At 41.0% G+C, this 24,213-nt stretch overlaps 1 protein-coding gene across 4 annotated transcripts; it reads left to right on the top strand.

Annotated features, from left to right (window-relative positions):
• Nucleotides 1-122: 122 nt before the first annotated feature.
• Nucleotides 123-23,559, top strand: TFG (trafficking from ER to golgi regulator). Of its 4 annotated transcripts, none has more exons than XM_053934615.1 (9): nt 125-254; nt 2,491-2,595; nt 4,265-4,472; nt 11,078-11,161; nt 12,036-12,182; nt 13,590-13,757; nt 16,090-16,230; nt 20,184-20,273; nt 22,777-23,559. In XM_053934615.1, the coding sequence occupies exons 3-9, from the start codon at nt 4,289-4,291 to the stop codon at nt 23,133-23,135; spliced, it is 1,173 nt and encodes a 390-aa protein (XP_053790590.1). In that variant the 5' UTR covers nt 125-254; nt 2,491-2,595; nt 4,265-4,288; the 3' UTR covers nt 23,136-23,559. The 4 variants fall into 4 exon arrangements, with proteins under 4 accessions (XP_053790592.1, XP_053790590.1, XP_053790591.1 ...); XM_053934612.1 differs by having other exon boundaries at nt 126-254; nt 22,774-23,559; XM_053934617.1 differs by lacking the exon at nt 13,590-13,757 and having other exon boundaries at nt 123-254; nt 22,774-23,559.
• The last annotated feature ends 654 nt before the right edge of the window (nt 23,560-24,213 follow it).

The raw sequence follows: 24,213 nt of genomic DNA, 5'->3' as shown, positions 1-24,213 counted from the left end.
GCCCGAACGCGGCCTCGCTGCAGCAGGGCCAAGCCAGCACGGCGGGTAAGACCTGTCGCCATATCAGCCGAGAAGGGGCGGGACACCGCTCGGCGGAGCGCGCACGCGCTCTGCTCGCGCAGGCCCGGCCGCGCTCCGGCCCCTTCTCTCTGAGCTGCCACGTACGGGCGGTGGCGGCGGCGGCCGTACCCGGACTCGCGCGGGGCTGGACGGGGGAGGGGGGGCTGCACCGGCGGGACGGCGGAGAAGCCAGAGTAAGAGAGCTGGGGCTGCTCCCGGGGGCAGCCGCGTGTGGAAGCGGCGGGAAGGGGGGGGGGCAGCTTTGGGTTTGGGGTGAGCCGACCGCCACCTCCTCCCGGCCCCATCGTTCCCCGGTGCCAGGGGCGACGCGGCCCCTGGCGGAGGAGCCGGGAGACCTCTCGCGTCCCCCCGGCCGCGGCTGAGGGAGGCGGAAAGCGCCCGCGGCCTCCTGGGCCCGGGGCAGCGGGAGATCCCGGGATCCTGCCTCTGCACGGCCCGGTGTTTCTTGGGTCACCCAGCCGCTTTCCTTTGGGAGCCACAGGAGCTGCCGGCTCCTCATTGCCAGGCAGGGATTAGCTGTGATTTCTGTTCCCCTTTGGGCCGGGCCTGCCCGTATGGGAAGTGGAGAAAACCGAAAAGAGCTCTTCTCCGTTCTGCTCCCTCGCGTCACCCCCCCACCTGTCTTGGGAAAAGTCATGGCTCTTTCTCGGATGGCGTTTGGGAGGCAGTCCTGCTTGCTCTTGTTTCTGTCGGCATCACCCTGATCCTTAACCCTGTTTTGACAGAAAAGATTGAAGCAGGAGTGTCTGTTTTTCCCCTGCCTGGGCAAGACTGTTTTTCTTGCTGCTGTGCAAAAAGGGTAGTGAAATACAACGTGGTCATGAGATGCTGGTTTTAGAGGGGATCCTGAAGTGACTGGCCTAGATTGGGCAATCCCAGTCCACATGCAGAACTTAGATTTGTGCATGATTGGAATGGAAAGTGAGCCGGGACGGGAGGAAAAGTCTGTACCTGCAAAATGCAAGTGGTACACCAGGAAGGTTAGAAAGATGTCAGTGTGATTCTTATGGGAAGCAGTCTGTAGTCTGAAAGATGGAGACATAAACGTTTTTTGGTTGGTTGGTTCCTCCCCACCCCAGGAAAGTAGACAGTGATTTTGTTAAAAAGCTCATTAGTGTGCATTCTGGATGTGTTCTCCATAGAGCTGTCTCAATGGAGTCATCCATTCAGCTGTGTCACAGTGAGGGAAAAAGCTTCAGTGCTGTGTAATTCAGCAATTTGAGTATTTCATGTAGTTTTCTGTAACAGTTGCAAGCAGCTGTGTCTTTAAATCTGGACACCTTCAAGCAGAATGGAGAACAGCTAGACCAAGAAAAAGTGCATTTATTCTCCTGCTACCTTTTTGTAGTCTGTGATGGATAGCAGGTGTCTGTGGGTAATGCTGGTAAATAAGGCATTACAGTAGCTCCTTTCTTTGCACCAAGAAATGAACGATACATTCAATCTGTTGAAAGGCCACAGGAGTTCAGCTGTGTCCACTAAAATGTGCGTGTGTATGTTTAGGCCTTAGAGATGAGGTTCAATTCTTACTGTTAACAGTTTCTGAGTAGCATATGTTGTAATGCTGAAGAAGCAAAACCAGTGCCCAGATCTAACACTTAAACAATGTGAGGGGGTAGCTAAATGAACTCTTTGGTTCAACCAGTCTTTGATGCATTATCTGTATTTGTCCAGTGCAGTAAACTTAACCTGGATCTGTAGCAGCTCTGGGGTGAAAGGGGTGCTATCTTCATGCCTTACTCCTTTCATAAGATGTCAGTGAGGCAGCAGAAAAGTAGTCTCTTCCTGTTCCCCTGCTTAGTGTGTCACAGCACTCTCTCACTGTCAGGAGCAGGCACAACCCTTTTAAAGGGGAGCACTTCATACCCAGGATGAAGGAAGCAGCTGCCAGCCTTGGAGAACCAGAGAGTGGCTTTGTGTCTTCTCTGGGGTTTGCTTGTTCTCTGCCTTCATCCTCTATGTTCCAGTTTACTTCCAGTTGAGTTGAAAGAGGAGAGCTGGGAAGCCCAGCTTTATGTGAATGAAGGGGAACCTACTTTTTTTCTCTGGTTAGCAGTGAAACATCTAAAAATCAGATTATGGATTTTTGAAATTGGCTGTGTGCACGTGAAAGAGAGGAGTTGCTAGAAGGGTTCACCCATGGGGTCAGAGGGAGGAGCCAGGTGTGTTCCCTATTGGAGTGTTCTGTATGCCGAATCATCTCTTGATCTTAGTCCTGGAAAGGAATACATTGCTATTAGGAATTTCTACATGCCATTAGAAAATTTAAAAATGATTGTTACATTGTGGATAAAACAAGGGCTTTTTTAAATAGAGTATATTCACTAAGATGTTCTAAAGTGAAAGATTGATGTGAATTGTGTCATTCTAGGGAAGTGTGACTGTAAATATGTTTATTTTCTGATGCAGCTTACTGTTCTCTGGCACTGACAGTGCATGGCGGCTTACCTTAACTCTGTCCTGAAGTGAGGTGGGAAAACTGTCCAATAATCCAGCATCACTAAGACAGACAAGGTAATGAGAAACGTGTATTTTTGGAAAGGAGATGAAAGGAAACCTGTGGGTCAATACTGTTTTATTTTTTAATACTTAAATTTAAAAAAATCCCAACTACCAACCAACTTGTGCAAAAACCCTATGCTTTTAAATCTAATTTAAAGTTAATTAGGCTGGGTTGATGTGCCTACAGTCAAGACTCCTATGTTGCAAAACCCGACTAACGCATTAGTGAGCATTAACAATCCTATAAACCTCACTGTTTCATCACAGTGCCTCAGCAGCAACGTGGCTGTGTTAATTGCTGGTCCCTTTTCCCTGCAATTAGGCTGTATCCACCTACCTCGTCTTACATGTGATGAGGAGAGTGAGTTTTGTTCAATAATTGCTTGTATATTTTTGGGCTAAACAAAGGGCTTTGCCTGAAATCTTTGCTTTGTATTAAGTTAATTACCAACACCCCCAGAAATTTAATTGCAGTATAAAGATAGCATTAAACCCCATCTTTTTAATACAAAATATTGTCACTGAAACAGTAGAGTTAAATATATACAGGTGCATCAAGGAATGTATTAAAGGCTTTAGCTGAGTATCTTGTTTCTGGTTGGAGAGAATTTTCAATGCAGTACTTTAAAAATAGACTGACTATAGCAAAATCCATTTTTCTCATAAGGCACTGTGTTATAACATCCTTAAAGGTAAAGGAAAAATATCTGCATATCTCTGAGAGTTCTTGTGCAACAGAATGAACAGCATACTTGCCTGCATGGGGCTTCAGAAATCTTGATTTTGATATGGACTGCCTACATTTTAAGATCTCGTGTAGTTGTATTTCAGATGTTAAGATAACTGCTTCTTTAGTTGCTCCTCTTTCCAGATCTATTGTTTTGGCCCTGTCCAGAGTAGTGAAAAGAGGAGGGGACATTTGACTAACTACCTGGCTCTCTTTTTGTGGTTTTTTTTCCTCCTCTCATCCTCTCATTCCTCTTTTGAGTAACTTCGCTGTAGTTTCAGATTTTTAAATGTAAAGCCTTTGTGTTTTTGAAGGAGAGATGATTAATACAAAGTGGTAATTTTAAAATTTTCTTACATAAAATGTTAAAGATATAACAGAAGTATATGCTGTCTGCTGCTAGGACACAAGATGACTTTGTTGCACTTCCTACTCAGTTGGAGCAATTGCTCGCCTCTTAAAACATTGAGAGTAACAGACTGTTCGGACCATGTGTTGAGCCCAATGAGTAGCTAACGTGTGGTGTACTGAACTGCTTTTAAAAGTCTAAAATTTTGGTTAAAATATCCCAATCAAAGTTACCAAAAATTTAAAAATTGTGTTTCTTCTTTTCTGGAGAGGATCACTTAGTGAGTTCTGATCATCCACATGATAAAACCAATGTTTAGCCATGCACTTATTTGTTCAGGAAATACTACATGATTCAGCTTGATCCCCTTAGTAAAGCCACCGTAGAACCTGAAATCTTTGAGGTATTTGTTCTGGCAGTCTTTTCTTAAATGAAAAAAAAAGCCATTTGTTCTTTTTCAAAATAGGGGGGCATGTAAAAGTAATCCAGTTAGGTGATAATGTAAAGCTTCAGAACTGTCATCAGATAGATGATGATAAAATAGATATTATAATAACTAACAGTTCAGTTTTCTGAAATGTTCTTAATGTTTTGCTGCTAACAAGTCTGCAGGTGATAAGGAATCCACCATGAATGGGCAGCTGGACTTAAGTGGGAAGCTGATCATCAAAGCTCAGCTTGGGGAAGATATTAGGAGAATCCCTATTCATAATGAAGATATCACTTATGATGAATTGGTGCTAATGATGCAAAGAGTTTTTAGAGGAAAACTTCTGAGCAATGATGAAGTCACAATAAAATATAAAGATGAAGGTAAGGTTTAATTACTGCTGTTGAGGTTTAATTTACTACTGTTGCTCTGATACGGTTTATCTGTGGATAGAAACTTTAACATTCACCTTTTAGAATTGTCCAATGTCACAGGCAAATGCAAGTGATTTCTTGTGATCACTTTTTTGATCAGACAATAGAAGTTGTATTTCATTATCTCCTGTTATGTTCTCTTAACAGCATTTCCTCCATTTTTTTCCTGAAATATTTCCTCAGTTTTTTCTCTCTGAAAGTGTACTTTTTGCTGTTGCAAGAAGTTGATTGCAGGTTTCTCTTCTGTTCATTCATGTAATTTTTTTTTGAGTTTTCAGTGGTTTTGAAGGTGTAAAGAGAATAAACATGTATGATCTTAACACAAGTTATTACAAGACAGAAAGCTTGATCTATGTGGTAGTAATTCTTGATTATTTTTCTCCATCAGTAAAGATTAGGAAAATAATTTTAACTTGAAATATGCATTAAAAGTTATCTTTCCTCTCTGGGACCATTTGAATCTGTTGCACATTGGTTGTTCCAAAGAAAATACTGATCATTAGTGTTAAAACAAACATAACCTTGAGGACTTCCACAGAATGTGGAGAGCCCTATTTGAGATGCATAGAGACAGAAAGTTGTGATTGGAGGGCTTTTCCTCTTTGAATGTCAATGAGGCATGGATAAGTTGCTTAATTTGGGACAGAGGGATGGTGTTCATAAAATGAAACTTGGAATGAAGTGATAAATCCAAAGTCTCTTAAAGGCTGATGATTATGCTGTTGCACAGTAAAAAGTGCCATATTACTGAAGCATTCAGATTCATTTCTCTTAATATTCCTAGGACACTTTAGTGCTGCCTGTGATGCTTAAAATGTGCCTGTGCTGCCTAACTTTTGTTCATATATCTAAGCAATATAATTTCACTTTGAAGAACCCTGAGACATGTTTTTGAGGTTCATGAAGTTTTTGAGATGCTGCTTATCAAAACTGTAAGTAGCGTAGGCCTTGGGTCTTGACCAATATTTTGGGTCTTGATCTCTAGTGAGAGGGAAGTCAGTGGATTTGTGGTGGTTTTGTTTTCCCTCTTACCACATTTTTTGCTTTCTGAAATGAGAAAGGTGAAAGGAGACTGGATGCTTTTTCATTAGATTAAATTGAGGTATTTTGGGTTTTTTGCATTCTTACATGTGCTTTAAGTATGGTCATCTGGGGTTTTTGGTGTATACTACTCTGTTTTATTCAAGATAAGATAATGATGTATGATGAAGAGAGTAATTAGTTTCATTCTTTGGTTGTCTTTCACAGTCTAGAGACTTCCTGCTTTCACTTTTAGTTTTCTTTGTCTCAGAACTGTATTTGGTTTGCATGGCCAGGTTTTGGTAGTGGGGAGGGCTACAGGGGAGGCCAAAGCCAGGCAGCTCCAGGACAGACATGCCACTGGCCAAGGCTAAATCAAACGTAGTGGTAATGCCTCTGTGGTAACGTATTTAAAAAGGGAAAAAAAAAAAAAAAAAAGTTATGGCACAGATGTAGGTTTGGCCAGAGAAGAGAGGAGCAAGAATATAGAATATGCGAGAGGACTAGCTCTGCAGACACCAAGGTCAGTGGAGAAGGTGGGCAGGAGGTGCTCCAGGCAGCAGAGCAGAGATTCCTGTGCTGACCATGGTGAGGCAGAATGTGCCCCCACAGCTCATGGAGGTCCATGGAAGTGCAGCCTGTGGAGGAGCCTTACACCATAGCAGCTGGATGCCTGAGAAGAGTCTGTGATGCTGTGGGAGGCCTGTGCTGAAACAGGTTCCTGACAGGACCCATGGAGAGAGGAGCTCATGCTCAAGCAGGTTTTCCTGGTAGGACTTGTGACCCTATGGGGGACCCATGCTGGAGCAGGCTGTTCTTGAAGGACTGCATTCAATGGAAAAGTGATCCATGTTGGAGTAGTTCCGGAAGAACTGTTGCCAATGGGATGTGCTCACACTGGAGAAGTTTATGGAGGATTCTCCCATGGGAGGGACCCCAGGCTGGAGCAGGGGAAGAGCTCCTCTGCCTGAGCAGTGGTAGAAACCATAACCTTCATTCTCTGTGCCCCTGCACTACTGGGAGAGGAGGAGATAGAGCTGCAAAGGAAGAAGGGGTTGAAAGGTCAATTATCCTGCTCCGATTTTGATTGGTAATACATTCAGTTAATTTTCCTAAGTTGAACCTGTTTTGCTCATGAGGGTAATTGATTTGTGATCTCTCCCTGTTCTTATCTCATGTCTTGTTCTTTCACTCTATGTTCTCTGCCCTGGCCACTTGTGGAGGGGAGTGGTGGAGTTGTAGCAGTCAGAGGCCCTGCAAGGCCTCCATGGCGGTCACTAGCCTAAGATAAGAAATGCAGAGTCATGATGAGTGGACCAGAGCTACCCCTCTTCTGCACATCAGACCCCTGTTATCTCTCTGTAAGGCTATAGGTCGTATTCTCCTCGACCCCAGCGATAGGTCAAATCCTGATCCCTCAACAGCCTATAAACCCATACCATTGCCCAGCTCAGACAGAAGAGCTGTCACTGGAACACTTTGCAGAAGCTGCCAATAAAGACATCTCCACAGAACTGCACACAGCCTTCACCTCTCTCATTCCTTGCGTCTGCTGAGGCACTTTGCCAGCACAGAGCTGAAATCACTAAGAGCTGAAATCACTCCACAAGTGCTCGCTAAAGTAGCCAGCGGCTCAGAGCTAGCCGGATGGCCCAGACAGGCTGCGCCTCATCAGCACAGTGCTATTTGGGACACCTACGGTGGCTGCTGCCCTGGGGGCCAGACGGACCCCTGGGGACCCCAAGCCATAATAATGGAGTGGCTTTGGTGGGTACCTGGCATCCAGCCAGGGTTAACCCACTGCACAGAATGTGCTACTATTCACTGTGATTTCAGTGTATGTTATGCTAACTGATCATCACTGCTGTAAACTATGGTAGCTGATCATCACTATTGTAAACAAATAAAGGTTCTTGCTATCAGAGTTAGTTGCAAGTGATCAAGGAAAAGGTTAACAAGGCTTCAGTTTGCTTGTCATGTGAGAGCTGTTATATCCTTAACTTCATTTCAGCTAAGCTAAGATTCTTCTTTAAATCTATTTCAGTCATTAGATGCATTGGAATATATACATTTTAGCTATTTCTGTTTTGTTATTTATCACTGCAGATCTGCAGGAATGCTTGTCTGGATCTGTTATGAGGAGATTAAACTTAAATTGGTCTAATGATGTCCACTACTTTCACAACCTCCATCTGTGTCTTCTCTGAATTCATGTGCACAGTCTTTCAGTGTTCAAAGAATGTTTCATCTACCCCTTCATATTCCTACATTATGTTTAGGTTATGTGGTGATTTTATTAATTATCAAAGAAAAGAAGCCTCAGGTTGCATGCTGCTTTGTGAAGTCAAGTTTTATATTCATGCTTTCAAACTCCTGAGCTAAGGAAATTGCTCTGCTAGATGTGAAACAATTTTCATGTCCTATTTAAAGCTCTTGAACACACAAAACCCAATGTCAGCTAAAAAACCTCAACCCCAAACAAACTGAAGAGGACTGTCAGCAGTGAATTTGTATGAATCAAAGAGTAAAATTGCATCTTAAGCACACCATGAGTTACACATGCTAAAAGGCCTGAGAAAGATAAATTCCTAAAATAATAGGATTAGAAAGGAAAATAAAGGAAAGTCTGTTTTATTTTTCAACCAAAAATAATTAACATTGTGTAATTCTCTCTGTGTCATGGTAACAGGAATTAAGCTTCATTGGCATTCCTTAAGATGAAGAGGTTTTTTGCTATATCTAACATACTTAAATTGTCAGACAATTCCATGGCTTGACATATACCTTATGAATCCTAGCCTATACTCTACTTGGATAATAAATTGATGGCTGTCAATAGGAATCATAGAACTGACTTTATGCATCTAACAAGATTCTGTACTTGGTACTTCTCAGCCTTTTTTTTTTGTCCCCTAACAATTTAAAATACAAAATTTTTTCATTATTCTTAATGCCTTCAACCTAAAGGTTAAAGTAGGTGAGGGAGAATTAAGATGGGATGATCCTAGTTCTTTTGGGTGACATTAATCCATGTAAGCGATTTGTATTGATGTGCATTTTCATTTCACAGTGCAGGAGAGACTGTTTAGAAAATGCATCTTTGTTCGGGTAGTGAATCTGAGTGTTGACTGGTATGACAGAAGAGCATCAAAGGATGGTTTGCCAATGTTGTGGATTGCTAAGAGACGTAATTAGAGTGTTACCATGATAATAAGGAATAGAAGGGCTTTGTGTTAAGACACCGGTGGATTTTGGTATCAGCATTTAGGAAAGGTTACTGAAAACCAGGAGAAAGTGTTGAGTTGGAGGGAGCACACGCCTCATCACACCCCTCTTTACTGCCAAAGCAAAAAAAGATCTGTTTAACTTTGATGAAGTCTGATTGTCCAAGTCCTGTTATGGATCATCAGGGGCACTGATCCTCCTCTTCCTGGCACTGGCAAGGTGGCACCAGTGAGGCTGCATGTCTGTGCTCCCTTTTAATGTGTGCACTCCAGGACAAAAAGAACTTGGAAAGGCTGCAGAGGGGTCCAGCAGGGTGTGGTAAGGACAGGGAGGGACTTTGTGCAGGTGGCCTTCAGGGAGCATTGGAGGGAGCTGAGCTTATTCACTGTGCTGCTGAGGGCAGAGCCAGTGGAAAAGGAGTTGCAAAGATCATTGAAGGTGAGCAATTTGCAGTAGCACCAGATGGCAGCAGCCAGAAATTTCAGTTTGAGAGGCTGAGCATGAGTTTTGGCAAGGAGGCAGTGTGTCACTAGAACAGGCTGCCTGGTGGGGTTTGGAGCCCTTGTTTGTGGAGACTTTCCAATCTCTACTCAGAGAATCCATGACTAATACTGCTATCAACAGATGTCTTTTGAGATTGTGAAAGTGAAAACAGGAACATAAAAAAAATCTTGGGAGGCAACAGTATTTCTTTCAGGAAAACTTGAAAATTATTTTATATGCCATCATTTTATTAGTGTTTGTAACTTAATTTTGTTAGAAAGCACCTTCTTTCAAGACAGACAGGCTCTGTGAGATGTCATTAATAGTACTTAATTTAGGAAACTTTCCTTTGCAGAGGTGTTACTTGTAGTCAGGGATGATAAAATTAGAATGTGTAGTTTTTGAAATTCTGAGCTGTTTTTGACTTGATATCATGTGTTTTATTACTCTTCATATTGAGACATTAATTTATTTGAAAATTTTTACCGTAAAAATGCAGTTTGCCCTTGTCACCAATGTGTAAGGAATTTATATACACAGAATTTTTAGGCAGTAATCTGTAACAGAAAACATGTTCCTGTGTCTGTCCACAGAGGCCCCTTGCTACAGTGTTTTGTGAAGGAGCCGGGGCAGCCTGGAGTTGGCCTTGTTCCAAGCTGTGTAGCATTTATCTAAACACTGTTACTTTTCAAGATGAAACTTCACTAGATGGTGTTTAACCTCAGTTTTCAGTTATCAAACTGCTCAGGCAGGAAGCATTCCTGCAATCCCTTGTGCCAGTACACGTTTTCCTGATAAATTGCTCCCACTCTTTCCTTTGCACTGCTTAGCTTGGGTTCATTTAAGCTATGAATAACCTGTTGAACATGTTAAACACCTGAAAATCTGTCCTGTCAAAGACAATAGTTTTGTTTTAGTTGTGATTTTGTTGAGTAAGCAAAGATGTTAACGCAGCTTTCTTTGACTCAACTTAAAATTGTGAGAGACCAGACTTAATGGGAACTTGGTATCTCTTTTGAGGATTAATGCGATTAAAGGTGATCAGTGCTTTGTGCATAGCCCTTTGTATCTTAAGAATAAATGATCCCATCCAGTTCTAATGTAGTTCCTGTGACAGATGGCAATGTGCAAATTCATTAGGATCATGTGACATGGAAGAAATCCATGACTAAGATTTGTGACTTTGTGTAAAATTCCTGTTTGAGAGAAGTTTTCTTCTAACTATTTTGACGTCTTCATGCCTTCATACTTATTTGTGTGTTAAAGTTGAGAGAGATCTTTACTATTCACTTCTACACATGAACTTTGTTTGTCAGCAAGGGAAAGGTAATAGTCTTACAACTCATGTTCTGAATGTAACCTGAGGAAGTGTTCTAGACATTTGAAATTTTATATGGGTTTTTAAAAACTGAATTGGGTTTGTCTTGTGCCGTTTATCTGACTCTTGTCTGTTCATGAACAGCATGGTTCTGGAGCCACTTTGGCATAGGCATTTCACTTTTAACTTCTTCCTAGTGTTGGACTTCATGAATTCTTAGCTCTAATATTTCATCCTGTATGTAAACATAAAAGAATGATGAACTATATGGAACATCAAAGGGCTAATGTCAGAAAACTCCCTTTTGGAGCCATTCATGCTTCTGTCTTACCTTCTGTGCACAATTTCTCTGCACACTGGTTCTTGCACTAAAATAATAATCATTTTTTCTAGTGACTTCACAGTCAAATACGAAGGTTATTTTTGAGTAATGAAGGAACATGTCCTGATGTGAAGCTCAGTAGTCATAGGCTGTGATTTTAATGTAACTTTTTCTTGTTCTTTTTAGATGGAGATCTTATAACAATTTTTGATAGCTCAGATCTCTCCTTTGCAATTCAATGCAGTAGGATACTTAAGCTGACATTGTTTGGTAAGTATAGTAGACTGTATTTTTCTATTTATTTTACATAATATTTATTAAAATTCAGGCAGTGGACTTCACTGAGAGGTACAAAATACTTCTATTTGTCAGAAGGTGAAGGAAATGAAACCAATAAGTTGGTACTGCTGAGTTAATACATAATACCTATTTTCTCTTGATGTTTTTCATGGCACTTTCAAACTTAATGGAAGCGGAAATTACTGCTTTTTACACTTGCTCGAAGTGTAAAAAGCATTAAAGTATTTGACATGTGTGCATATACATGTGATCAGTGGTTCTTTCTTCCTTAGTGCTCTTTTCCATGTTCTCTTCCACTCTAGCATTTGTGGGGTTTTCTTCACAGGTGCATGAGAATTTGAAGCTGACACTTATCTTGCAGTAGTACACTGCTCCAAACTAGTGTTAGTTGCTTGGAGTTGAATAGATGTTAACATTTATCCTTTAGCCTTTGTGTAAAAGTTCTTTATTTTCAAACTACCATAGGTAATTTAGCATGTAATTCCAAGCCTTTAACTTAGATACTGACCTTATTAATGAATTGCAGTGTTGTGTGGACTGTGTTACTTCTAAAGGGACAGCTTTCCAGAACCACTGCATCATTCAGAGTATATTCAGGGAAATGAGTAAACAATGCAGACACTTACTGTGGACTTTGCTTTGGTACTGTAGCTTTTGCTGAACTGAGATTATATTAAAGGAACAGTAAGCTCTAGAATGAGTTCAGTCTGTGTGGACTAAACTTTGTCACTTTAAACTCGACAAAGGATGATGATGCTACAAGCAAGTAAAAGTTGGAATTTTTTTGGTCATCTCAAACTGGATGTTACTACAGTCTTAAGTTTATCTATTTGCTGTTTTGCAGTGAATGGACAACCAAGACCCCTAGAATCTAACCAGGTGAAGTACCTGCGCCGAGAGTTGATAGAACTTCGCAATAAAGTCAATCGTTTACTGGACTGTTTAGAACCACCAGCGGAACCAGGGCTTTCCACTAATCTGCCTGAGAGTGGTAGGCAGCCTGGCAAAGAGTTGTTTGCTTTGATTTGCAGAGTGGTGTGCTGTTTAACAAAGTAAAACAAGGATCATTCTTAATTGTTGCTTGATGGCCCAGAACTTAATTTTTAATGCTTTAGTTATTTCAGAGACAGAATTTTTGTTTGATGTGTCTGGAGTAAAACACTGTAACTAACACCTGTGAACTCCAGCAATGTCTTGAGAGGGCTTTTAGCCAAATTAATAGTTTGTTGTTGGCGAAGAGTTCTTGCTTGCAGTTGAGTAGTCCCTCTGCTTACTTTGGGCTAGCTCTGGTGCTTATCTTGTGTTGCTAAGCAAGTTTGATTCACTAAAACAGTAAGAAGTGAATTCAGCAAAAATTATATCCACTTTTTTTGCCAGGTTAGGAAATTGAATCCACACATTTTGCGCTCAGACCAGCATCAGAGCTGTCTCAGGGTAAGCAGCATGAGGGTGCAGGTAGGGGTGGGACAGGATTTTTGGGGGAGGGCAAAATGGGAAAGAAAGTCTTGTTATCACAGTTTCAAGGTATTGATCTAGCTTAGGGCAGTTGTACTGCAAATACTGTATCTCTGTGTGCTTAACTACAGAGTTTAGGTAAGCTGGACACAGAAAATAATTAGACAAAGTCATTAAGTAGAGTGCTCTGAGTAAAGAGGTGAACCGAGAACATCAGCCTGCCTTTTAGGAAATGTTGCTTTTGTATTTGCACTTTGAAATTTTACTGCTTTTGTTGTTTAAAAAAATCCAAGCCATGTTCCTACAATATATGCAATTAGTAATTTCAGTAGAATACCATGGATTCTGGTTACAAACTATTTGGAAGGAGGTTAGAGTGATGATCTAAGAGTGTAAACAAAACTAGCCAGTCTGTATCTATCTGTAGTTGTTTGCTTTTAACAGAAAATGTGGCTGTATTAGGTAAGGCATTTCTGATCAATTCAGCTACGTTTATAGTTGCACAGATCTCAACTTCACCTGTCAGCGTAGGAAAAATTAGTGGAGAAAGGTAGAGTACAAACCAGAAACTGCAGATGATAAAACACCGTAATAAATTGGAACTATCCTGTATGTTTTCCTAATTTTGAATTCTTTGTGGGCAATTCATTTGTCTGAAGCAGGAGCTTTGTGCCTTTGACTTTTATAACACATGATATATTTTACTGATAGTCCACAGTGTTAGTGTATCTTTAAGTAACTGTGAAAGAAACCTAAGCTTTGTGATCCATCCCAGTTTCAAATACATCAGTGATTCTTCACTGTTATCCTAACATGCACATTTGAACAGTTACAATTATAAAGCCCCCAGCTGTGCGATGTTGCGGTTGCTGTAGTGCAATGTGTGTGTGTGCGCTGGTGTTTCAGTTCTGGAGAGCTGGTAACTGGGCATTTTGCTTTGTAGATGCTGTAGATGGTAGGGACGAAAAGCCTGCTGCTGCTGACGCTAACGTTAAGCCATCCACTCAAGTTATAGCAGCGAGCATGTCTGCATTCGATCCGCTAAAGAACCAGGATGAAATCAGCAAGAATGTCATGTCAGCCTTTGGCTTGACAGATGATCAGGTGTCAGGTAAGGATGTGGCTGGTGAGAAGGAAAGCTAAACCTTTTCATAATCCATTGCTCCAGTTTTGATTTGTGACAAAGCATTTTTATGTTGGATGTATTAAGCTGTGTTCTGTGTTCACTATGTCTTTTCAGAATTCTAAAACTTGGTATGTTAAGGTGTTGTATCTGTGTGCTAACTTTTGTATACAAAATATTGAAATGCTGCTGTTGATTTTAGCATTGTGTTTTAGCTTGGAGTACAAAATGGCTTCATTTTTTAAAATTTGAATTACTTAAAGCTATTGTGTGGACTAACTTAATTGGTATCTGCCAGTGATAGTAGAACTCACTGCTCTGCTTTAAGGTTTGGTTTTGCAGTTTGTGTTCTTGGCTTGTGCTTCTGCTGTTTGGGTAATTCAGAATGTGTTGTATGATCCCACCTTTTCTCTGTTTCATTTTAGAAGTAAATAGAATCAACTTTTTCACTGTTAACAGAAAGTAATAACGTACTTGTCTGAATTATATTTATTTTTGAAGAGCTGAAGGACTGCTGGCCCTAGTAATAGAATGCTAAGCATATGAAAACTGATTATACTAAACTGAATGCTGTCAACTTGAGACAGGATAACTGAAGCTAGAAAAGCAGTGTAGAATGTGATAAGGAGTGTGATGCAGAACTTAGGGAAGTGATTTTGCACAGAACCTGTGCGGGCCTGGCAAGGTTTAATGGTTAATTGAAACACGAGAGTGAAACCGCTGTTAGCTAACAGGATTTGCTGTGTACTCTCATCTCCAGAGCAAGTGAGTTTTATATGTTGTGTGAAGTAATGATACAGATGAGGAAACCAGTAGGAACTGGAGGTCGTTCCTCCAGTATGCCTGCCATGGCAAAAGTGTGGAGTAAAAGGAACAGATCTGCACTGATTGTGACTGTGCAGTATCTAAAGTTGTACCCACAGACAATGATTAAGTTCAATATGAAGTACAGGTCTGTGGACTAGGCCTGTTGTGTGATCTCTTCCTCCATGGCACATTTTGGGTATTGTCGCAGCATGGTTCTTTCACAAACCAGATGGTACTTGAAAACTTGCAGTGGGCTATCTGAACAAGTAAGCAATAGCAAGTGAAGCACAACTGGCAGAAAATTTGAGTTAATTTTTGAATGAGTGGTTTTGTCAGTGTCAGTTAATATTTTGATCAGGGATATTTCAATATTGTGTCTCCATAATTCTTCTGAGAGAGTGAAATTACTTGACCGTTCTTTGAATGTACAGAGAACTCCACAGAGGACCATTTAAGCAGGGTGTAAGAAATCCCATTTCTAAAGCTGTAATCCTGCAGTTATGTATATAAATGTGAATCAAGTAGTAGGCAGATTTAATTAACTTTCCCTTAATATGGTTAACATGAAAGCACAATTAGGGACTTGTTGGATGCATATTTATATTGTGTAAATGTAACTATCTTAAAATTGCAGATGTATTGCAGTTCTAGTACTTGTGCTTAACTTAAAGCATGTATTTGAAAATAGTGTCTCTTAGCATTCATACAGTTGGAACGATCCAGGTTTAAGCTCCCTTGTGTCTAACAAAATATTGTGCATTAAATTGTAGTATATTATATTTGTTCACATGTGTGTTTCAGAACTTCTTACTAATGTAGAGAAAATCAGAATTCCCAGTTTCCATGCTGTCTTTGGGTGTCAGGTGGAATATTTTCAGAATTAGCAGAGCAGACAATTGCTTTTAGACTAAAGCCTGCCATATCCCGTCTGGGAATGTGATTTTAACACCTCTTTGGAGGTTTTCTGTTCACGTGCTGCTTGACTATCAGTAAAACACTTTGTGGCCTGGTCCATGTGTTTCACAGTAAGACACTAATCCATTTGAATAGTTGCATGCAACCTTCTACCTTTCCTTCAGATAAGAAATAGTAGGTAAGTGCATGTTGTGTCCAAACATGGGCGACTCCTCAGTGTGTGTGTGTGTGTGTGTGTGAACAGTTAACACTTGAAGCTGTTGAAAAAATAAAAATATGCTGTCATTAAGGGTTTTATCTCACAAATGAGTCAGGTTCCTCAGAAGAATGAAATCTGAGTGACCGAGAGATAGGTGGAAAATTCTGCCCCCTCTGCCTGCGTGTCCCACCTCCCCCGCCCCAAGTATTTTCAAATGAAAGTGTAGGTGTGCAAATATACACTTAGTTCTTAGTTTTAACTTGGATATGACACACGTGTTAATCTGAAGTGGAAAAAATGTTAAAAACATTGCAAGGCAGGGATCTTGTATTAGAATTTTTTAATTCCAACTGTGTATGTGTTCATTTCACATACTGTATTTTGTTCTTGCTCCTCTAGGACCACCCAGTGCCCCTGCAGAGGAGCGATCAGGAACACCGGACAGCATTGCTTCCTCTTCTTCTGCAGCCCATCCCCCTGGGGTTCAGGCACAGCAGCCACCCTACCCCAGCACACAGCCACAGACAGGGCAGGTGGAAGGTAAGCAGAGTGCTTTTCTACTGTCCAGGATGTGAAGGATGGTGTCTGATTCTGCCTTGAATTAGCAGTCCCAAAGTGTATACCAAACTGCAAATCGATGTGTGCCCCTAGGCAGAACAGCTTTTGTCCTCACTGCCCGTGCTGGTTCATACAAAAACAGCAGGTGGAGCAGTGGCTGTTTGAAAGGGCGGGTGGTGTAACACGAGAGAATTTTCATGGTACTGTTCTCTGCTTGCATCTGTGCTTGTGTCATACACTGTGTGTTGTGTTGAGCTTTCACTCAAGTAACAGTTTGTGGACTTGTCTACTATGTATTAAAACTGTTGTTTACTCACCATTTCTACCTAACAGACTGGAGCTAATATTTCATTGCTTCCCTTTTGTGTATGGCTCTGTGCTAGTCAGGTTAAACCCTGTAACCATCTTAAATGCATGGTAGTTCCTTATAACTCCTGACAGCTCAGCTGGCTCTCCTTTAAAGTTAAGGTCTAAACTCTGGTATTCACATTTGTTTGCAATATGCCCTTAAAATGTTATTTAACTTCTCAAAATTTACCTATTCTGAGGTTTCCTACATTTGGGCATCATTTCTTCTGGTGCTATTTTCTAAGTGTGCTGAGCCTTCAGACCTTCATGCTTCTGGATTAAACTGTCTTTGAAATAACCTGCTTTGTTGCTTCTTCCTCCATATGAAGAATAATATAAAATTGTTTCTGTGCTGGTGTAGGCACAAGTGAGAGCCCCCTGATGCTTGCTTTACTGATGTAATGGCTCAGACAAGTGTGAGATGGTGATCACAGTATCCATAGTCACTTGGATTGTCTTGCCTGAAGGGAATAAGTAATATTTTGATCAAGCACAGCATTTGAACAGCTGGTACTTATATATAATATTTATGAAGGTATGAATACTGTTGGTTGAAGTGGAGCTTATGAAACACTTCTGCTGCTTTCAGCCTTTTTTTGCTTATTAGTCAAGTGTTATAACATAGCAAGAGACATCTTTGTGGCTTAAAGATAGAGCAGTTCGGTGTTTATATATAAAAGTTACTTTTGCAAAAAAGGGCTGCAGGTTCTTCTGTTGGCAGCCAGAAAACTTAATGTTCAGCAACCATATTCTCAGCTACTGAACTTGCATTTTATGAGTTTTAATTTTTTTACTTTAGTTTAATGCAGTAAGGTAAGAAGTTTTAAGTGTTGCCGTTAAACTGGAACTGAAACAAAGAAGTGAAACACTTAAAAGCACTAGCAGTGCTAGCTTGGAATCCTGTATGGCTGCTAACACCAGGGAAGGGGAAAAGTATTTGTTTCAGTAAAACTCATCTTACTTGGGGAGAAGATGTTATCTAGGCTCATGTATCAGAGTAGATGTAGTTATTTTTCTAAACTTGGGTCAAGGAAAGTATAGTGCAACAGCACTAATTATAAAGGGTTTGATCTGTAGTTTTATGTAGTTTTTATTATTGCTACTGCAATCTTTTAAGTATTGATTATATTTTCTTCACTCTGTGGTTCAGTCTTTGGGAAGAGATCAGAAGTATCTTTTGTCTTTGTTCATTAGAAATTAGAAATACATTGCTTATGCTGTGTGTGGTACGTATGTGGTAAACAGCATTCTCTCACCAAAGCTGGGTAATGTAAGTGCGATTATCAATTTTATTCCAAAGTGTTCCAAAGTGATTCTTTGAAGCCTTCTTTGAGGTTTACTGAGGTTGATATCACCTCAGTCCAGTGGTAATTTGGGGGCTTGTACTGTCCCCACAAAGCCATAACCCAGCCAGAACTTTGGATAGGTTTTGACTGTTAGGTTTTCATACAGGATGGACTCACATAAATGACACTGCTGGTGAACAGCAGGTTCTGTTAGAAACTAGTTTTGGAACTAGTTTGAAACTATTAGTTCACTTTCTAAAAAACCCAAAACTCCCCAAGCTCTGCTTCCCCCACACACTTTCCCAGTATTTTGAAGATATAAGTAAACTGGTGATGCCAATCATGTGTCATTCTGGTGTATCGGGCTTTTTTTTTAATGGCTTTCTCTGCCAGTAAATGCTGTGATGATTGTGGTTGGGTATTAGGTTGTTACATGTGAATATCAAAGTCACCTCACTTCTGTGTGCTGATATTACTGAAGGGCTGCCTCCCTTAAGGAGTTTTCAGCATTCACTAATTTGAATTAAATTGATCCAGCAAAGATGTTCCAGTACAGTGCTGTGTCTTGTGGCCTCTGCTTTTCTATCATTAAATTCAGTCCTGAGCACACACAAGAAGCAATTATATACCGATGTGGATGCTTTTTTTAGTCTTTGCTGAAATACATGTGAAATCTCAGTCTCATAAGCACTTGATGATCTTCTAGGGAAAAGAATGTTGTGTGAATATATGTAAATGGTCTATATTCTGAATCAGACTAAAAGTCTTATTCAGTGCACAGGAACAATGGTAAATGCTGGCAGACCCTTCACTGCAATAAGCACTGCTAATTACAAAACCAGACATCAGTGCTATAGTTCATCTAGTTTTCAGAATAAAAATCCAGGGAAAGAAAAGACTCTGTCTGAGGACCCAGAGTATTCCTGCCTGTATTCATGGCTGTAAATTAAGAATGTTTTCTTAAATGGCACTGGAACACCTCTCTGTTTGTCACTAATATCTCAGCCCTGGAGAAGACAGCAAACCTTCTCAGAAACCTGTGGTAAAACTCCATGCTGTTTCTTTGCTATCCCTTTACCTGGGATTTCCAGCAGGTGCCAGTGTGGTCTCTCCGTTAGCCTTTAGGGAACTATCCCAAGATAGGCAGCCTGCTGGTTATTCTCCCAGAACTTCCCCATGTCAAATGAGCTTCAGAAAGAGAACTTTCTGAATTTCTAATTCTTAATTATCAAGCTATCAGGCTTAAATTCTCTTCAAGCCTTGTGTTTTGCACTCTCATCATCCCACAATAATTGCACACCAAAACATATTTTAAGTGACTGCATCAGTATAAAGTATTCTAAACACCTTACTGTGAATATAAAATACTGTTACTTTCAGCTGCAAATAATACAGGCAAAAGAAGAAATAAGGAGTTACTTTAAATCATTGTGGACAGGGATCTGTCTGGGGGAACTTGGAGCACAGTCGAGTTGCTTTGGTCTCTGTGCAGCTCTGAACATAGAGTTTTATAGTCTATTTATACAGTCTGCTGATCTTTGCAGAATGAATAATAGTACAGTAACACTTCATAATAGTAAAGTTTCCATGTCTGCTTCAGTTCAGCTAAGCTTTAGTTTTGGCAGATAATTGATTTTTTTCTTATGCTGTGGCTTTCTAGATTGAAAAACAACAGAAGCATAAAGCCTCAATAGGACCCATAGGTTGTGTAAACAAATATTCTGCCTCTTCTTGCCAAGAAGTTGAAAACAGGGAATGTAGGAAAAATAAGCATTGACTTGGACTACCAAATTTAAGGATATATGGTTTTATTTTTGCTTCGGGTGTATACCGCTGTGTCTCTTAAGAAAACTTGGCAATGCTAAGAGGTGGATGTCTTATCTGGAAAATGTGGTCAGCATAAATAATGTACCACTTGTTTACAGTACTTGGTTGCAGAAATGGTCTTAAAAAGCTAATCTAAATGGACAATCTGAGGACATGTTTAACATTTGAAGTACTTTAATTTACAGTGTAAGTTCTAGAGCAGTTATGAAGATGTTTAAAGATTCCTGGTCTGTTACCCACCAGAGTAGTGCTAACTAAGGAGCATAGATTCTGGCAGGCTCTGAAAATGTGCAATAGTAAGCCTCACATAACTCTTTAGATAAACTTCATTTAGTCAGAGCAGCATGTTTCAGAAACTAAAATCTGTACTTTGATGTCACTGGGTTTGTGTCTGTGATGTTGAACTGTCAGGGTATCATTCACTGTAATGCACCAGGGTACTGGGCTTCAACGAAATGCATTTTTAATCCCTAGGTCAGATGTATCAGCAGTACCAGCAGCCTGGTTACCCTGCTCAGCAGCCGCAGGCTCAGCCCCAGCAGCAGTACGGCGTGCAGTACCCAGGTAAGCAGCTCTGCAACAGCAGCTCAGCTGAAGGACCTTTCAAGCTTCAGCTCAGCTGAAGGACCCTGTCAAGCTTCAGTTCCTGACCTTGTGGGGCAGGTCAGGGTGCTCAGCTGCCCAGATGCCTGTGTTCCTTATGGGAACTGGCACAATTCAGAAATTGCCGGGAAGAGAGCGCTGCAGCTGTTTATGTTGTTAATATGTAGTCAAAGTTCAGTCCTACTTGATTATGACCAAAGGCAGACCTCATTATTAATCAGCAGAATGCCTTGTTAGAAAGGCAGGCAAAATTAATCACCTTAAGGGTGAGCAGCCTTCACGATTATATTCTGCAGTCATGAGATTCTAGCAAGTAAGTGACTAAATATCTCAATTTAGCTTCCTTAAATATCAAAGGTGGCTAAAGATGACCCCTATTTCTTGCATCTAGAATGATTTCCGTGTCCAGAATTTACTGGTGTAAACACTGTAGTTCTCATTCAGTAAATCCTTGGCTAATAGACATACTGTAAATCCCAGAGACACTTTCATAGTTTCTCTTTCTTAGTTAGTTAATTAGTTCTTGACAGTTTTTCTTTTTTAGTTTTTGATTTTGCTGATACCTTAAATAAAGGTGCCAATAGACTTTCAGCAGAAGAATATTTTAGTGCACTAGAGGATTATGTACAGTATCTGCAGTGAAATACAAAAAGCTGGCTTTGGTGTATGCCCAAAATAAACAACCTCAGAACTTGCAGATCCTTTGGGAGCAGCTGGCACCTAGGAATGCATAGCATATGCTAGGAATGATAATCCAGATGAGGTTTAGGGACGAACCTGTAAGAGTAGATTCTGTAACAAATTGCATTTTGCTTAATAATTTTAGAAAATTATACAAAGCATTTATCATTCCTTGTTTTAAAAAATCCTTCCTAAACTAAACGAAAGACTCCCATTAAGTGACTCAGAGACAGTGTGACCTTTTCTTGGTGCACAGTTCGGAGTGCATCACTTTTTATATAGATGAGAAGATTTGCAGAGCTCATGAAGAAATTCCATGCTTAGCTTGGATAAGAACCCTAGAATACTTGGACTAAAGGTTTGTGCCTCAGACCTTGTTCCTGTGCACTGTGTGAGAGCTCGTTGGTTTGAGTGTCTAAATCGTATCTTGTTCTCTGCAGACTTCTCGCCCCCCCCCCGTTTCTAATTAGAATACAGAGGCAGATGTACTGAGGTATAATTTCAGAAGTAGCAAGCCTGTTGGAAGTAGAAGAGTCTATCTGACACTCCAGACTTAAAAACTGAGTGGGGAAACAAAGGAATTCCAATCTGCTTTCTAGACATATCCTACCATCATCTAATCCATTATATTACTGATCTTCCTGTGAAAGCTGTAGTGCAATGTGAGTTTTGCTTTCAAGCATCATTGTCAAGTATGAATGAAATGCCACCAGAAACTTACTGGGGCACCTCTGTTTGTCATAACTTAGTTCACAATTAATGTTAAGAAACAGAGTTTGCTTTGAGGACCTATTGACAGCAGCCTTTGGAGATGTTGAGTCATAGCATCTTTTTGTTCATTTTGCTTTAGTTCTCATCAGTATTGTCTCCTTTCAAACCCATGTCTCCCCAAGAGCAGGATACCTTCCCATTCTTGTAGATCTGCTAGGCAACAGTGGCTATTTATGGGTGTATAAATGGACCCTTCAGAGGTTTGTCTCATGAGTAAATTTTGATCCCAGTTTCAAGGTGAGTTTACTGCAGTGCATTCTTACCCTTACTCTTTCCATTTAGGGCTGTGCAGTTTTAATAATTTGTGTGTCTGGTGTTTAATGCTGACAGGATTCCAGTCACTGGAGAGGTTTCATTGCAAGTAGCTGCAGGTGTGTTTCATGATGGATAGAAGTAGCTATTTCGTCATGAAAGGACTTTGTTCCATTTTAAAATTTCTGAGAAGAGAATTTCCTTTTGGAAGCTAGTGTTATACAGAAAAATCAAATTTGGGACATGTGTAAATGGAAGTTTTGTGCTAAAGTGTTCTGTTCTACTTAACCTTTTCACATTTAATGCTAAAGAACTGAAAACACCTATGATTTCACCTATGATTTTTTTTAATACAAAACCCTGAGAGTATTGTCAAATCAGTTTAATTTGGAGGTTTTATTTGGGAAAAGGATTTAATTTTGCCTCATTTGCCAATGAAGACTTTATATTTTTTTTTGTGTGCTTTAAGGAAAAGACTACTTGCCTTTTTTTTTTTCTTCATTTCTTGTCAGTCACAGGAAAACTGTTTTATAGTAGCTGTTGTCAGTGTGCTGTGCTGCCACGGTGTGCACCAAAACCCCGGCCGTGCGCTTATGTGAAAGGCAGGAAAACTCGCATTTCACGCTTGGTTTGCCTTTTCTGTGCTTCCTGCATCGTTTTGCGTTTGTCACTGTGAGCACTAGGAGCAAAAGGTTTTTCTGCAGGCACACACGGTTCCTTAGTGTCTCTCACCCCACCTTGCTCTCTGCCTTTCCAGCAGGCTACAGCCAGCAGCAGCCCCCGTCGCAGCAAGCCCAGCAGTTCCCGGCCTACAGCCAGGCGGCTGCCCCGGCCCCGGCCGCCGCCTTCCCGGGGCAGGCGCAGCAGCTGCCGGCGCAGCAGCCGCCGCAGTACCCGGCGGGCAGCTTCCCCCCGCAGCCCTACACCACGCAGGCCTCCCAGCCCGCCGCCTACAGCGGTTCCCAGGCGGCCCCGGGCACCTTCCAGCCGCGGCCCGGCTTCACCCCCCCGCCTGGCAGTACCATGACCCCCCCGCCCAGCGGGCCCAACCCCTACGCCCGCAGCCGTCCCCCTTTCGGGCCGCAGGGCTACACCCAGCCCGGGCCCGGCTACCGCTAAGGAGGTGCCCCTGAATACAACGACTGACACGTGCGATTCCATCCCAACGGACTCCAGAATTTTTAATTGAGATTCCAGAACTGTAATGAGGCAAAACTATAGCTGTTGATTAAATTCTGCTGAGGGGAGGGAAATGACCAAATCTTTCCTGCTTTAAATTGTATTCGCTTCCTAGTTTAATTTGGGGCTGGGTGGTTTTTGGAAAACACTACTTAAATGTCTGTAAAGTGATTGACATTCTAGCTTGCCTTGTCTGAAGGATATGAAGATACTAGTTGGAAGTTTAGCCCACTTGTCAGGCTTGTTTTTACTAATACCATGATGTACTAAATTAGATTCATTCTGGAAGTCAAACTAGATATGATGTATTATAAATTGTAATGTTCACATGAAAAAACTAATAAAAAACCCTGAATCTATTAAATGCCTGATCTTGATTTTAGAAGTTAGGTAATACTGAAGAAAACTGTGATAAGACCAGTGTGCATGCTGGGTGCAAAGACTCTGGTGAAGAGCAGCAGTGCTGGGGTTTGGAGGAGGAGGAGCAGATTTCTGGGTGTGTAAATGGAGATGTGCTGGGACTGCAGAGGGCTTTCACAGCAGGGGGTGGTTTTGTGCTGTCTGCTGTCATTAATTGTCAAGTGACTCTTTAACTAAATCGTTAGGAACTAATCCTAAAGCTTAAAGCCTCTTACCAATTTTGCTTTAACAAGGTGTGGGAGAGAAGTCATGTATTACTTGAAAATTTAAACCAAAAGTGTATCTTTAAAAAAGAACTCTTAAAAAAACCCCAACTTTCTACAGGCTCTTTGCCACCCAGAAGAACTTGGGAGTGCAATCCTAGTAACTCAATTTTGAGCCAAGAAAAAGCAGATCAAGGGCTGTAATGAAGTCAATAGACCATATTACAGCAAAGGGCAAAACATCTTCCCAGTTAATATTTTCCATTTTGCAGATTCCAGGAATATTGAGAACTAAATGGGGAATAAAAAATGAGCTGGAGCAAGCTGCTTGAGCTCTCCTAAAGACAAATTAGGAAGCTGACTGAAAATATTCCTACCTTCAGCATCCTTAAATA

The sequence above is a fragment of the Vidua chalybeata genome, chromosome 2 (genome assembly GCF_026979565.1).
Source record: "Vidua chalybeata isolate OUT-0048 chromosome 2, bVidCha1 merged haplotype, whole genome shotgun sequence".
NCBI lineage: Eukaryota > Metazoa > Chordata > Aves > Passeriformes > Viduidae > Vidua > Vidua chalybeata.
This window is presented reverse-complemented; position numbering and strand designations above follow the sequence as displayed.